The sequence below is a fragment of the Echeneis naucrates genome, chromosome 12, assembly GCF_900963305.1.
Source record: "Echeneis naucrates chromosome 12, fEcheNa1.1, whole genome shotgun sequence".
In the NCBI taxonomy this organism is placed as follows: domain Eukaryota; kingdom Metazoa; phylum Chordata; class Actinopteri; order Carangiformes; family Echeneidae; genus Echeneis; species Echeneis naucrates.
This window is the reverse complement of record NC_042522.1, coordinates 440,707-455,224: the sequence shown is the minus strand read 5'-3', so window position 1 is coordinate 455,224 and position 14,518 is coordinate 440,707. Positions and strand designations below refer to the sequence as shown.

General features: G+C 44.5%; 1 protein-coding gene across 1 annotated transcript in view; it reads right to left on the bottom strand.

The window, feature by feature from the left end:
* Positions 1–334: 334 nt before the first annotated feature.
* Positions 335–14,518, bottom strand: part of LOC115051808 (excitatory amino acid transporter 1) — a 36,211-nt gene continuing 22,027 nt past the window's right edge. The window contains exon 9 of the mRNA XM_029515479.1: positions 335–545. Coding sequence (XP_029371339.1) covers positions 335–545 — 211 coding nt within the window. The remainder of the gene's footprint in view (positions 546–14,518) is intronic.

Genomic DNA, 14,518 nt, shown 5'->3' with positions numbered 1-14,518 from the left:
GTTCTCGTAATAATAAACACCAAGCCGCTATTGTTGGGAAAATTTTGATTGAATTTTGAAAACATTGATTAAAGTGGTTAAGATGGTCCTACCTGACGCACAGACAGATGGCTAAATGAAAGGAGTTGATCTTTCATCAGTTTGGGTCAAAGAGGAATGTAAGAAATGTATTGCTTCTGGGATATGACAAAGAAATGTTAACAAAGCAAATTAAGTTATGGCAATAGCTCTATGGTTAACAACAACCTCTAAAATTTAGGTCCTCACCCAAAAAACTGAATCAGCTGTAATTGTTTGTGTATGTGGACAGATGTGGCAGATGTTTAAGGTTAAGTTACATGTTGGATTCACTATGTGCATGTTTATCATTTTCAAAATCACTATCCTGGGAGATGAGCTTGTACGGTTTCTTCCTTTCTTTTTCCTCCAGCACAGAATTCCCCATCTCCACATCTCTGCTGCGGAGCTCGTGTCGAGACAAGAATTCCACAATGCCAGCTCCAATCGAATCACCCAACACGTTCGTGGTGGTACGTAAACGGTCCCTGTATCCCAGCAGACAACAGAGAGAATATCACAGGGCAAAATGACAGGAAAATGTGATTGATATACAGATAACTAGCTGTATGTACCCAATCCTGGTGAAGTCCTTCTTACACAGTCACTCAACAAAGTGGTGATTTTAAATGTTCGACAGATTATAGTTTTTTTGGTTTTTTTTTTTGGTTTATGTTATTAAAAATAGGCTTTGGATTGGCTATGAAATGCTGGTGTCAACAAAATTCTACAATAATAACTGGCCACTACAAACTTTCGGTTTAAGCGGATGCTGGCACAACTTGCTGCACCTGGTAATTTTTTAAGCATTTTTATGATTTTGCCTGCCTGGACTTTCTGGTGGGTCAAAGAGGAATGTTTCTGGTGGAAACTCCAGACAGGCAGTCAATTGCCGTGCAGTAGTTGGCCTAACCAGGGTTGTCAAGGTCAAACTCCACCGCTGTCAACTTTGTTCTGCTTAACATCTGCTTACTCACAAGCAAGGGACATCTCATCCAGGATCTCCTCTCTGACCATAACCTTGATTTTCTATCTGACAGAAAATTGGCAACACCTTAATGGCCATTCTCAATTAAAAGTATACACTCCTCTGAGCCTTGTTTACATCAGCCATCCCCGTGGCAATGGCTAATGACAGCCACCTAACTCCTGATCCCCCTACTTGTACCAAACTGAGCCCTGTAAATCTTTAATGAGTAGTAGTAGTCTTTAATAACTATGGAGAAGATTAAGTAGTGCCCCATGCTTCGCACGTGGCACTTTTACAGCTTTTCCAACTGTAGAAAACTTCTCCTCTTAGATCTCAGTGCTGCATTCAACACCATAGATCATAATATTTTACTAGAGACTGGAACATGAAATTGGGATTAAAGGAACTGCACTAAGATGGTTCCAATCCTACTTATTAGATAGACATCAGTTTCTTCATTCTAACAATAGCTCCTCCTCATGCACTGTGGTCAGTTATTGAGTCCCACAGGCCTCAGTACTTGAAGCAATCCTCTTTACTCTTTATCTGTTTCCGCTAGGCAACATTATGAGGAAACACAGCATCAACTTTCACTGTTATGCAGACAACAATCAGCTGTACTTATCAATAAAGCCAAATGAAGTCAGTCAGATAGTCAAACTGCAGACATGTCTTGAAGACATAAAAGTCTGGATGACCCAAATTTTCTACTCCTTAACTCTGACAAAACTGAAGTTATTGTACTTGGCCCTTAGCACTTCAGGGAAACGCTATCTAATCAGTCTGGACGGCGTTACATTGGCTTCCAGCTCCACTGTAAGAAACCTTGGAGTAACTTTTGACCAGAACATGTCCTTTGTCCCTCACATAAAACAAGTCAGTAGGGCAGCTATCTTCCTCCTGAGAAACATAAGGAAAATTAGGCTGCCGGTAAAATACAGAGTACACTTTAAAATCCTTCTGTTAACATATTAAGCTTCATCATATCTCTGAGTAGTTCTTAATGTCACACTGTTTAGATGGAGGTTTGTTCCTAGAGTCTCCAAGAGTAAATCAGGAGGCAGATCTTTCAGTTATCAGGCGCCTCTTCTATGGAAGGACCCCCCGCCCCACATATGCTGACAATAACCATGCTGTGGTTATGCTGTGATGTGGAATAGAGCAGGTCCCAAAGAGAAGAGGAAGCTAGTTGTAGAGCAGGTTGGTAGACAGGAGGAAACATTAAGGGGTGCGAGGGCAGTGGCTCAGGCTAAGCAGGGACAGTGGTTGAACTGGGAAAGTGTAGAAAAGAAGAAGCTTAGTTGGAAAGAGCTGTGGAGTATGGAGGACAGGAGTATTAGATTTTTGATAGGGGCAACATATGATGTATTGCCAACTCCCCAGAACCTAAAACTCTGGGTAAATGGAGACCCGTTATGTTCGTTGTGTTCAGGTGCTGCAACTCTAAAGCACATCTTGTCCAGTTGTAAGGTTAGTCTCTCACAAGGCCGATATACGTGGCGACATAACCAGGTTTTAAAAGCTTAGCTGCAGGCATTGAAGATATACGGAGGCAGGCAATTCTAGGTGGGTCAAAGACAAAGAGAGTTGCAATACAGTTTGTTCAGGAAGGAGGGAAAGTTAATAAGATAATAAGGAAGCAAGGCAGCTTAGAGGATGCTAGTGACTGGGAGATGCAGGTAGATTTAGGAGGAAAGCTTGTTGTTCCCCAGGAAATAGCCTGCACAAAGCTAAGGCCTGATATAATTTTGTGGTCTAGGACTAGAAAGAAAGTATATTTCATAGCTGACTGTGCCGTGGGAGGATTCAGTTGAAGAAGCATATGAAAGGAAAAAGCTCAGGTATGCAGATCTAGGTAAGGATGCTGAGCAGCGAGGATGGAAGGTTAGGATTTGTCCAGTGCAAGTAGGATGTAGAGGGTTTTTAGTAAGATCTGCCGTTGCTTTGTTGAAGGTATTTTGGGGATCTGTCTGTCTCTTACTCTCTCTTGATTGTTTTTTCGAGTGGATCACCTGGCGGACCCTGCGAGAGGGAGGGATACCAACTTTGACGTCACCGGGAATTCCCCGGGAGTGCTCCGCCTACCTCGTGCCTTCACTGCTCCAGCTGTAGCCGGACTGCTGATCGGCTGGGCCCGCCTTTTGTCTCAACCCCCAAGTATAAAACAGCTGTCAATTCTTTGTTCTGGGTGAGCTGGGTTTCCCCATACCCTGACTTGCCGTCACGCTGTGGCCATATACTTATGCTACGTTAAAACAAAACCGATTTGGGGTTCTTGTTCTTCTCTGAGATCTAGCTTCGTAGACATTTTGTGTACGCTATTAGTTTGGGTTCATTATTTTATTTGTGCTGATGTTTTGACTGTGGCCCTTCTTGTGTTCCCCTTTGGCCACCTTCTTTTGTTAACTGTTTACTTTTATTAATAAATACCTTTTATTTTACCTCTTACCATCGGCTTTTTGTGTTACTTCCTTTTCCCCAAACGAGCTGGACGTAACATAAGTGGGGGCTCGTCTGGGATCACTAATCTGTTAATGGAGACCCGGAAACCAAAAGAAGCTTGTGCTTAATTTTTGGCAAGTAAGAGTGAAAATGGCGTCCTTTGATTTGAACAGCTTCTTAGAGAACCCGTCATTGGACGAAGTTCATAAATGCAGAAAAGATCATTTGATTGAGATAGCTGCCCATTTCAATATTTCTGTTGCAAAAACTATTCAAAAAAGAGACGTAAACACTTTAGTCATAGGTAAATTGGTGGAACTGGGATTAATCATGTAGCTGGTGCTTAGTGAGTCACCTGTGGGTGCATCTGTCCCTGAATCTAAAGCTGAGAGCAAAGCTGCTGTACAGAGGGAGACTGATGAGGTAAGTGAGCGGCATAAAACTCTGTTTGCCTTGCCTCGTTATGATCCCCTCTCACCAACAAGCCACGATTCTCTGGTTGAGGCCAGACTGAAAGTCCGCCTGGCACGGCTTCGGGTTGAACCAAGAGAGAGCCGAGGCTCGGCAGGACCAGCTGACTATCAGAAAAATGGAGATCGAAGCTGACAAAGCAGTCCGCCTATGTCAGTTGGAGCTGGAAGCTCAGCTGAAAGAAGGCAAAGCACCGAGAGCATCTGCGGATGCAAGTATGCCTTCCCCTTCTACCAGCTTTACCTGTGACTCTTTTGACATCAGTAAGCACATCTCTCTAGTTCCTCCATTCAGAGACAATGAGGTGTACAGTTATTTTGCTGCATTTGAATGCTTTGCATCTGCACTCCAGTGCCCCTACGACGTATGGCTACTCCTGCTACAATGTAAAATTCACGGTAAAGCTCAAGAAGCTGTTGCTGCTCTGCCGTTACAGGAGAGCTTAAATTATGATTCTGTTAAAATGTCTATTTTGCATGCCTATGAATAGGTCCCTGAAGCCTATCGGCAACAGTTTAGAAAACACCAAAAAGCCCTAGCACAAACTTATGTTGAGTTCGGAAGGGAAAAGGGAAATCTCTTTGACAAATGGTGTAATTCTTGTAAAGCAAGTGACTTTGATTCACTCCGTGAGTTAATTCTGCTTGAAGAGTTTAAGAAATGTTTGCCTGAGCGCACTGTGGTTTATTTAAACGAACAGAAAGTGTCCTCTCTCTCCACTGCCTCTGTACTGGCTGGCGAGTACGTGCTTACGCACAAGTCAGTGTTTCCGTCTGCCCCAGAAAAGCCTCGTGTTCCAGCACAGCATAATGTTCAGACCAAGACGGTTAACAGGCGAGATGAGAGAGAGTGTTACTACTGCCACCGATCTGGACATCTCATTGCCGACTGCCCCACTCTTAAGAGAAAAGAGCAGAATGTTATAGGTGTCGACTCCTAATATATGATATGAATCCTGTCTCTTCTGATCATATAGACCCCCATTTCAACCCATACATTTTTGAGGGGTTTGTATCTCTTACAGGTGAGTCTGATGATCAATGCCCAGTGCGCATTTTGAGAGACACCTGTGGCTCTCAATCCGTGATCCTGGCTAGTGCCTTGCCATTTTGTGGTTATAGTATTTCCATACAAGGGGTGGAAATGGGTTACATCCCTTGGCCTGTACACACAGTCCACATTAAATCCAAATTGATAAGTGGTGTTTTCCCTGTGGCTGTATGTCCTGTCCTGCCCATAAAAGGCGTAGTTCTGCTTATGGGTAACGATATTGCTGGCGGTAAGGTCACGCCTGCGCTGGAAGTGCTGGTTTCCCCAGTTTCCTTCTTGTGCTATAACCCGTGCTCAAGCCCGTCAGCGTGATGAATTCACTTTAACTGATACCGTGCTTAGGTCATGCTTTTTCAGACCAGAGAGCCGTGGAATCTGTGATGGAGAAAGTTCCCGCATCTCCACCTTCTAAAGCTGCTGAGCCCGTGCATACTGCTAGTCCATGAATGTCCTCATCGGACAGCCTGACGCTGCTGGTGAGCAGTGAACGACTCACCATTGAGCAGAGGGCTGACTTGACTTTAAAGCGTTGCTTTCAAAGTGTCTTAAGTGCCGACAAAGCAAATGATGAATCAATAGCCTATCTGATTAACAAAGGAATGGATGGACTCCTGCTGTGGTTGACCCTGATTCTAGTGCCTATCAGATTGTGGTTCCTGTTGTGTATCGGCAACACGTGCTTAAGTAACTGGTCAGGTCATTTGGGGATAAATAAGACCTACCAAATGATTTTGAAACATTTCTTCTGGCCAGGACTGAAATCTGACGTTGCGAAATTCTGCCGAAGTTGCCATGTTTGCCAGTTAATAGGTAAACCGAATCAAGTCCTTCCACCTGCTCCACTCCACCCTATCCCTGCAATAGGTGAGCCCTTTGAAAAAATAATCATGGACTGTGTAGGCCCATTACCCCGCACTAAAAATGGAAATCAATATCTACTCACTCTTATGTGCGCTGCCACTTGCTACCCTGAGGCAATCCCGCTACGTAAAATCACGTCTACCTCCGTAGTCAAAGCACTGACAAAATTCTTCTCTACATTCAACCTCCCTCGAGTAATTCAGACCGATCAAGGGACAAACTTTCAGTCGCGACTGTGTAAACAGTTTGGTCTAGACCAAACTCTTTACAAAATTTTTTAAAGCGACCCAACAGATCCCCCAATGAGCAAGCACTTGGTGACAGTAGCAAGGAAAAACTTTCTTTAGAGGCAGAAACCTCAGGCAGAGCCAGGCTCAGGGGCCATGGCCATCTGACTCAACTGGTTGGGTCAAGGCAGATGGCCGCTGGAAGGGGAGACCCTTAAGGATGACAAGTACCCAGCAAAATTCCTCCACAACTTCCAATACAAGTGGAAAGAGGAAACTGGAAGCCCGTGGAACACAAACAACACGATGGAAAAAGCCTGTTCAAGTTGATGGTAATATAAGCTATACTGAAAAAAAAAAAAAAGCTATACCGGTACAGAAACACCTGGATGGTGTTGTGGGATTGATGAAGATGGACTGGCAGCTGTTTTCAGAACAGGTCGTGCATCACATGGATAGATGCAGAAAGGAGAAACAAGATGCAGAAGAGCTGAATAAACAACTGGCCAATAAACTAACACGGCTCCAACTAAGGGAGCTGTCCAACCAGAAGAAAGAAAAAGAAAAAGTCAGGACACAAGCCCCAGTGGTATCTGCAGGACAGATCCAAGCCATAACCCAAAAAGAACCAACCACCCAAGCTCCACTGATGTCTCCAGCGGTGCCACATCGTCAACCTGTTTCCTGTGTTGGTTTTGTTCTCTTCTGTTTGTTGCCCCCCCCCCCTCCTTCTCCTTTGTTTCTCTCCAACAACGCAGGTGGTGGCTCGGGGGCATGGCTGACCTGAAGAGCACAGCGAGGCACACCTGATTTCCATCCCGCAATCACCCACCTCTCCAGAAAATCCCAGCTCGGTCTCCACTACTCTGCCAGATGATTCAGTCTCGCGTAGTACAGCTCACTAATGCCTCCCCAGAGTCTTCCAGAGAATAATTCAAGTGTTCCTTCCTAAATATAAAATATTTTTTTAAACCTGACCGTGTGGTCTCCAGTATTTTTGGGTCCACTCGTTCTGAGGCCATAACACTTTACCCCCTATTCATGTACATGTGAATGGCAAAATGGGAGGCAGCAAAGGTGCATACCAAAGGCAGACCATACCGGGCAGGACCAGCTTCCCCACAAGAGGAGGGAGTCCAGGGATGGCCAAAGGATGTAAAGGTGCCCTCCCACAACAACGATACAGGCAACCAGCCAGCAGGGTGGACCACCTCCTCAACAGCAGGGAGCTCCTCTATTCCAGTATGGATGTGCCCAGCCCACTCCAGACATGACCCAGGACCCCATGAACAACAACTGTTGGGAATGCAGACAGGCAGACTACCGCAAACGCAACTGTCCAGTGATACCGTGGAGAAGTGCCAATGGGGGCCAACCAGGGCCCTGGATGGGACCGGCAGCCCTCTGGGACTAGGGGTGCCTAGAGAAGCCAAGAGGGGAGACACAGGTGCAACTTATTTGTGTATCGGAAAGGCTGGCTCCACACTTCCCTTCTTAAATTCATCAGTAAAAACTGTAGGTTTCTCTGGGAAACATCTGGGAAACATCAAATCATAGCCCTAACATAGTGCATAGTGCATAGTAGCATTGCTTCTTTACTCAGATAACACACCAGTGACCCTGCTCGGAGGTGATGACTCATCGCCATCCCATGTTCGTCTGCTGCTCCCATATCCTCATAAATTCCATACTGCAGCATCATCTCCATGAACTTCATGAAGCATCATGTTCCTCCTGCCCTCCCCCCACTGTTGCTCTCTCTCACTCCGCTCCCCCGAGCCTGGTTCTGCCTGAGGTTTCTGCCTTTTAAAGGTTTTTCCTTGCCACTGTCGCCAAGTGCTTGCTCATCGGGGGATCTGTTGGTTCTCTTAAAATAATTTGTAAAGAGTTTGGTCGATACCGCTTCTCCATATGTAAAGTATATTGATGTAACTTTATGATTTGGTGCTATACAAATAAATCTGATTTAATTTGATTTGAAGCCATTCCATTTGTATGTGGCAGAACGATCGGGCTATGCAAGTGCAGTGCTGATGCAGGATTCCCCACCAGGGAAACACCCTGGGCGGACTCTTTAGTAATTTTCAAGACCAGGCTTAAAACTTTCCTGTATGACAGAGCTTATAGTTAAAAAGTTAAAGTCCTCTACTCTTTAGGTATGCTGCTATAGGCCTAGGCTGCTGGGGGAAGGACTGAGCTTCTCTCTCTCTCTCTCTCTGTCTCTCCCTGTCACCCTCTCTCCCCCTTTCCCTCGCTCTTTCCTCCCCCCTTTCATGCGTTGATAATAACCATCCTTCTTAAAAAAAAAACAGTTTCACCCAGTTCTAAGCATTTATACTTCATTTACTAACCATGTTCTGCCAAAGTCTCTGTCTCTCCCAGTTCCTCTCCTCTCTCTCATCGCCATCCCATGTTCCTGCAACACCTGCTGGTCCCATATTTCATGAATTCTGTATTACAGCTCAACTCCATGAACTTCATGCAGCAACATGTTCCTGCCTACACCCCCCCCCCCCCCTCCAAAATCTGTCTCACTCTCTCTCTCTCTCTCTCTCTCTCTCTCTCTCTCCCACTCTCAACCCAACCGGTCGAGGCAGATGGCCGCCCCCCCTGAGCCTGGTTCTGCTCGAGGTTTCTGCCACTCTTGCCAAGTGCTTGCTCATCGGGGGATCTGTTGGGTCTCTTTAAATAAATTTATAAAGAGTTTGGTCTAGACCTGCTCTATATGTAAAGTGCCTTGATGTAACTTTGTTATGATTTGGCGCTATACAAATAATTCTGATTTGACCCTTTTGCATTTTACAGCACCAAGCTGAACAAAGTAGGGGCGGGATTGCCACCCTGCCACTGGGGCCAGGGCAGTGGCAGTGTTTGCATTTCAAAAAGCCTCCTCCTTAACAATAGGGCATCCTGTGACCTTGTACACATCACACCAACTGCATGCATTACTCACTAGCCCACACTTAGTATCACCTCATAGCCAGTTTTCCTGGCCTGAGTCGGTACAATCAGCACCCGAACTTACAATCCAATGCTGCAACACCATAAACCCTGCTACCAAGATGGTGCTGCCCGATGAAGGTGAGCCACACAACTGCATACACAAACACATTCACATGCGCTCGTGAAGATTTGTTGACGGCTCCTGTTATTCAACTCAATAGGCACAAATTCAGGATATGCAGCAGTATAAGTGCATAAAAATGGCAACAGATTTTTAGAAATCCATGCCGTCAAGGTTTCTCAGCTTCGCTCTGCCCAGCTCACGGATATTAAGGCACTGACAGAAGCTTGCAAGTTAGGTGCTGATAAAAAGCTGAATGTGCATACTGACTCAGCCTACGCATACTTTGTATGTCATGTCCACAGCAACACGTGGAAACAGAGAGGGTTTCAGAGGGCCTTGGCACGCCAATAACACATGAAGACACCATTTCCCGGCTGTTAGAAGACACGCATCACCCCGAAGCAGTAGCTGTCATAAAGTGCCCGGCTCACCAGAAAATCGACACCTTAGTGGCTAGAGGTAACGACGCAGCTGATGAGGCTGCAGCACAGGGGAATATACAATAACTCATCGTCGCAAAAGCATAGATACTTCTGGGGGGGGGGGCAATCATGAACGCAATCATGAACACAGGATGGCCCACATAAAGGCCCCGCACCCTGGAAACAGATAAAGCGGTTGAAGATGAACAAATAAAAGCAAGGGCACAGATAATGCATATGATGTTCAGCAGAAAGGTATGAGATAAGGGAGCTTAGAAGAAAAGCGATGTGGGCAGAGACAAAGAAAACAGCGTTGGCCTTGAGAAAAGTGATATGGGCCGGGAGAAAAAGCAGAACAAGGGAGACAGAGGGTCAAGGGCCAGAATAGACATGCAGAAGAACTGTTTAAAAAAGTACTAGCCGATGAGAGTGTGCCACGAGTAGAAAAGAGGAATCAAAGACAAATGGGGGGTAAAGTCTAGCAGTGGCAGATAAAGAACACGAAGTAGGTGGAATTCCAATGGTGAGGGCTCTCCTCAGGCTTGGTGTCTCTAAAAGGAAGGGGAAGCTCCAGGCTAAGAAAACAAGGGACCGAAGGGGTATATAAGGAAGATAAGTGTTTTCAGACCCAGGGTCCCAACCACTCAGCTGTTTGCTTGAATACTTGCTGTATTTTGAATAACACTGCAACCTCAGAAGAATCTGTACACTCTGAGAGCCTTCTTTTTCCTGAAACTTTGGAAGAACTCAACATCTGATTTGGAACATTGGATGACCACGTTGGGCACCACTGCCATGTCTTATCTGGCCCACTGCCTGGCAGTTGGGAACCACAACATTACCAGTAAAATTCTCCTAATGACCAAGCTCCATCATATCTCATCGAGCTCATAAATCCTTATTGTCCCAGTTTACTCTCTGGATGTAGGTTTGTCCCTCCTGTCCTACAGGTGATGAATCATCTCTGGTGTCACAGTCTCCAGCCTGCTTCACTCGGTAAATTTCTACGACCACACCCCCAGCTCCAGTCAATTTGCATTTATCTCACCTGCTCTCAGCTAATCATCCATGCACCTGGGAAAGCCTTCTTAAGCCTCAGCTTCACAAACACCATCTGCCAGATCGTCTTCGCTCTCATGTAAGCCTTTCAAGCAAGTTGCCGACCAATTTCGTCCCCATTCAAATCAAATCAAATCAAATCAGATTTATTTGTATAGCGCCAAATCATAACAAAGTTACATCAAGGCACTCTACATATAAATCAAATCAAATCAAATCAAATCAGATTTATTTGTATAGCGCCAAATCATAACAAAGTTACATCAAGGCACTTTACATATAGAGCAGGTCTAGACCAAACTCTTTATAAATTTATTTAAAGAGACCCAACAGATCCCCCGATGAGCAAGCACTTGGCAACAGTGGCAAGGAAAAACTTCCTTTAAGAGGCAGAAACCTCGAGCAGAACCAGGCTCAGGGGGGACGGCCATCTGCCTCGACCGGTTGGGTTGAGAGAGAGAGAGAGAGACAGGCAGGCAGGCATTGGAGGGTGGGGGTGTAGGCAGGAACATGTTGTTGCATGAAGTTCATGGAGTTGAGCTGTAATACAGAATTCATGCTATATGGGACCAGCAGGTGTTGCAGGAACATGGGATGGAGATGAGTCACCACCTGCAGGATGAGGACAGGGAGAGAGAGGAGAGGAACTGGGAGAGACAGAGACTTTGGCAGAACATGGTTAGTAAATGCAGTATAAATGCTTAGAACTGGGTGAAACTGTTTTTTTTTTTTTTTTTTTTAAGAAGGATGGTTTTTATCAGCGCATGCAAGGAGGGAGTTAGAGAGAAAGAGGGAGAGAGGGTGACAGGGAGAGACAGAGAGCGAGAGAGAGAGAGAGAGAGAGAGAGAGAGAGAGAAGCTCAGTCCTTCCCCCAGCAGCCTAGGCCTATAGCAGCATACCTAAAGAGTAGAGGACTTTTTAACTGTACGCTCTGTCATACAGGAAAGTTTTAAGCCTGGTCTTGAAAGTTACTAAAGAGTCCGCCCCCCGGACCAATGCTGGGAGTTGGTTCCATAGAAGAGGAGCCTGATAACTGAACGATCTGCCTCCAGATTTACTCTTGGAGACTCTAGGAACCACAAGTAAACCTCCATCTTGAGAGCGGAGTGGCCTGCTAGGACAGTAAGGAACTATGAGCTCTCTGAGATACGATGGAGCTTGGCCATTAAGAGCTTTATACGTTAAAAGAAGGATTTTGAATTCTACTCTATATTTTACTGGCAGCCAATGAAGAGCAGCTAACACGGGAGAGATGTGATCTCTTTTCCTAGTTCCTGTTAATATTCGTGCAGCAGCGTTCTGAATTAACTGAAGGCCTTTTAGAGATTTGTTTGGACATGCAGATAGTAATGAGTTACAGTAGTCCAGCCTAGAAGTTACAAATGCATGGACTAGTTTTTCTGCATCATCCTGAGAAAGGATGTTTCTGATTTTCCTAATGTTTCTCAGGTGGAAGAAAGCTGCCCGACTAACTTGTTTTATGTGAGGGACAAAGGACATGTCCTGGTCAAAAATTACTCCAAGGTTTCTTACAGTTGAGCTGGAGGCCAAAGTAATGCCGTCCAAACTGATGAGATGATTAGATAGTATTTTTCTGAGGTGCTTAGGACCGAGTACAATAACTTCTGTTTTGTCAGAGTTGAGAAGTAAAAAATTTCCAGTCATCCAGACTTTTATGTCTTCAAGACATGCCTGCAGTCTGACTATCTGACTGACTTCATTTGGCTTCATTGATAGGTACAGCTGAGTATCGTCTGCGTAGCAGTGGAAATTGATGCTGTGTTTCCTGATAATGTTGCCTAGAGGAAGCAGATAAAGTGTAAAGAGGATTGGTCCAAGTACCGAACCCTGCGGGACTCCATGACTGACTACAGTACATGAGGAGGAGCTGTTGTTTACATGAACAAACTGATGTCTATCTGATAAGTAGGATTTGAACCACTTTAGTGCAGTTCCTTGAATTCCAATTTCATGTTCCAGTCTCTGTAGTAAAATATTATGATCTATGGTGTCGAATGCAGCACTAAGATCTAGAAGGAGAAGTATGGAGGCTGATCCATCGTCTGAGGCCATTAGAATGTCATTGGAGACTTTAACCAGCGCTGTTTCTGTACTATGATGGGCTCTAAATCCTGACTGAAACTCTTCAAACAAACTGTTCCCATCCAGATGCTCGTGTAGTTGTTTTGCTACAGCTTTCTCAATGATTTTAGAAATAAATGGAAGGTTCGATATGGGTCTATAGTTTGCCAAAATATCTGGATCAAGATTAGGCTTTTTAAGATGGGGTTTGATGACCGCAGTCTTAAGTGCCTGAGGTACATAACCCAGAAATAAAGTCAGATTAACCAAATCTAGAATGAACGGCTCAATTACATAAAAGATCTCTTTAAAGAGGCTAGTTGGTACTGGGTCTAATAGACAGGTTGACGGTCTGGATGATGAAACTATAGAAGCTAGTTCTGAGAGATTTAGAGGTGAGAATGATTCCAGATGTAAAAGAGGCGCCGCAGCTGATTCAGCAGTTGCCGTCTTCAGAAGGGGATTTTTATCTAACGTAGGCAAGAGCTGATAAATTCTTTCTCTGATCGTGAGAATTTTGTCTGAAAAAAAACTAATAAAATCATTACTGCTTAGAGCTAAGGGGATCACTGGTTCAACTGAGCTATGGCTCTCTGTCAGCCTGGCTACAGTGCTGAAGAGAAACCTGGGGTTGTTCTTGTTTTCTTCTATGAGTGCTGAGTAATATGAACTTCTAGCACTGCGGAGAGCTTTTTTATACGTTTTTAGGCTGTCTTTCCAGGCTCTGTGAGACTCTTCTGACTTACTGGAACGCCAGTTTCTTTCTAATTTCCTTGATGTCTGCTTCAAGATACGGATTTGGTAACTATACCAGGGAGCCATCCTCCTCAGATTGAATACTTTCTTTTTGAGAGGGGCGGCATTATCAAGATTCGAACGCAGTGTGGCCATAGTGCTAGTCACAAGGTCATCAACCTGCGTATGGGAGAAATCCTCATTTAAATTTAGATATGGCATTGTTGGGAATGATGACCAAATGTTCTCTTTAAATTTAGCCACAGCAGCTTCAGATAAACATCTTCTATAGCTGAATTTATTCCTCAATGCTGTGGAGCCCATTAAAGTAAACTCAAATGTAATAAGGTAATGGTCAGACAGGAGAGAATTTTGGGGAAGAATTGTTAGCTTGTCAATTTCAATGCCATAAGTTAGAACAAGATCAAGGATATGATTGTAAAAGTGAGTGGGTTCATTCACATGCTGGGAAAAGCCAATTGAGTCTAGTAGGGAAAGAAACCCAGAACTAAGGCTGTCGCTTTCTACATCAACATGTATATTGAAATCTCCCAGAATAATGATTTTATCTGTACTAAGTACTAACTCTGATATAAACTCAGAAAACTCTGATAGGAATTCTGAGTACGGACCAGGTGGACGGTATACTGTAACTAACAAAACTGGTTTTTCACCTTTCCAGTCCGAGTGGGAGAGACTAAGAGTGAGGCTTTCAAAAGACCTGCAGCCAGATTTTGGTCTGGGGTTGATTAATAGGCTTGACTGAAATATTGCAGCCACCCCACCTCCTCGACCTGTGGTACGAGGGATATGACAGTTAACATGAGTTGGGGGTGTAGCTTCATTAATGCTAACATACTCATCCTGCTGCAGCCACGTTTCAGTTATACAAAATAAATCAATATGGTGATCAGCTATGAGATCGTTAACTAGTAGAGATTTTGATGATAATGATCGAATGTTCAACAGTCCACATTTGATCGCAGTGTTATTTGAGACTAAATTTGTGGCTGTTTTAATTACAGTTAGGTTTTTGTTTTTAGCTCCTCTTTTGTTTAGTTTGGGTTTATTAAC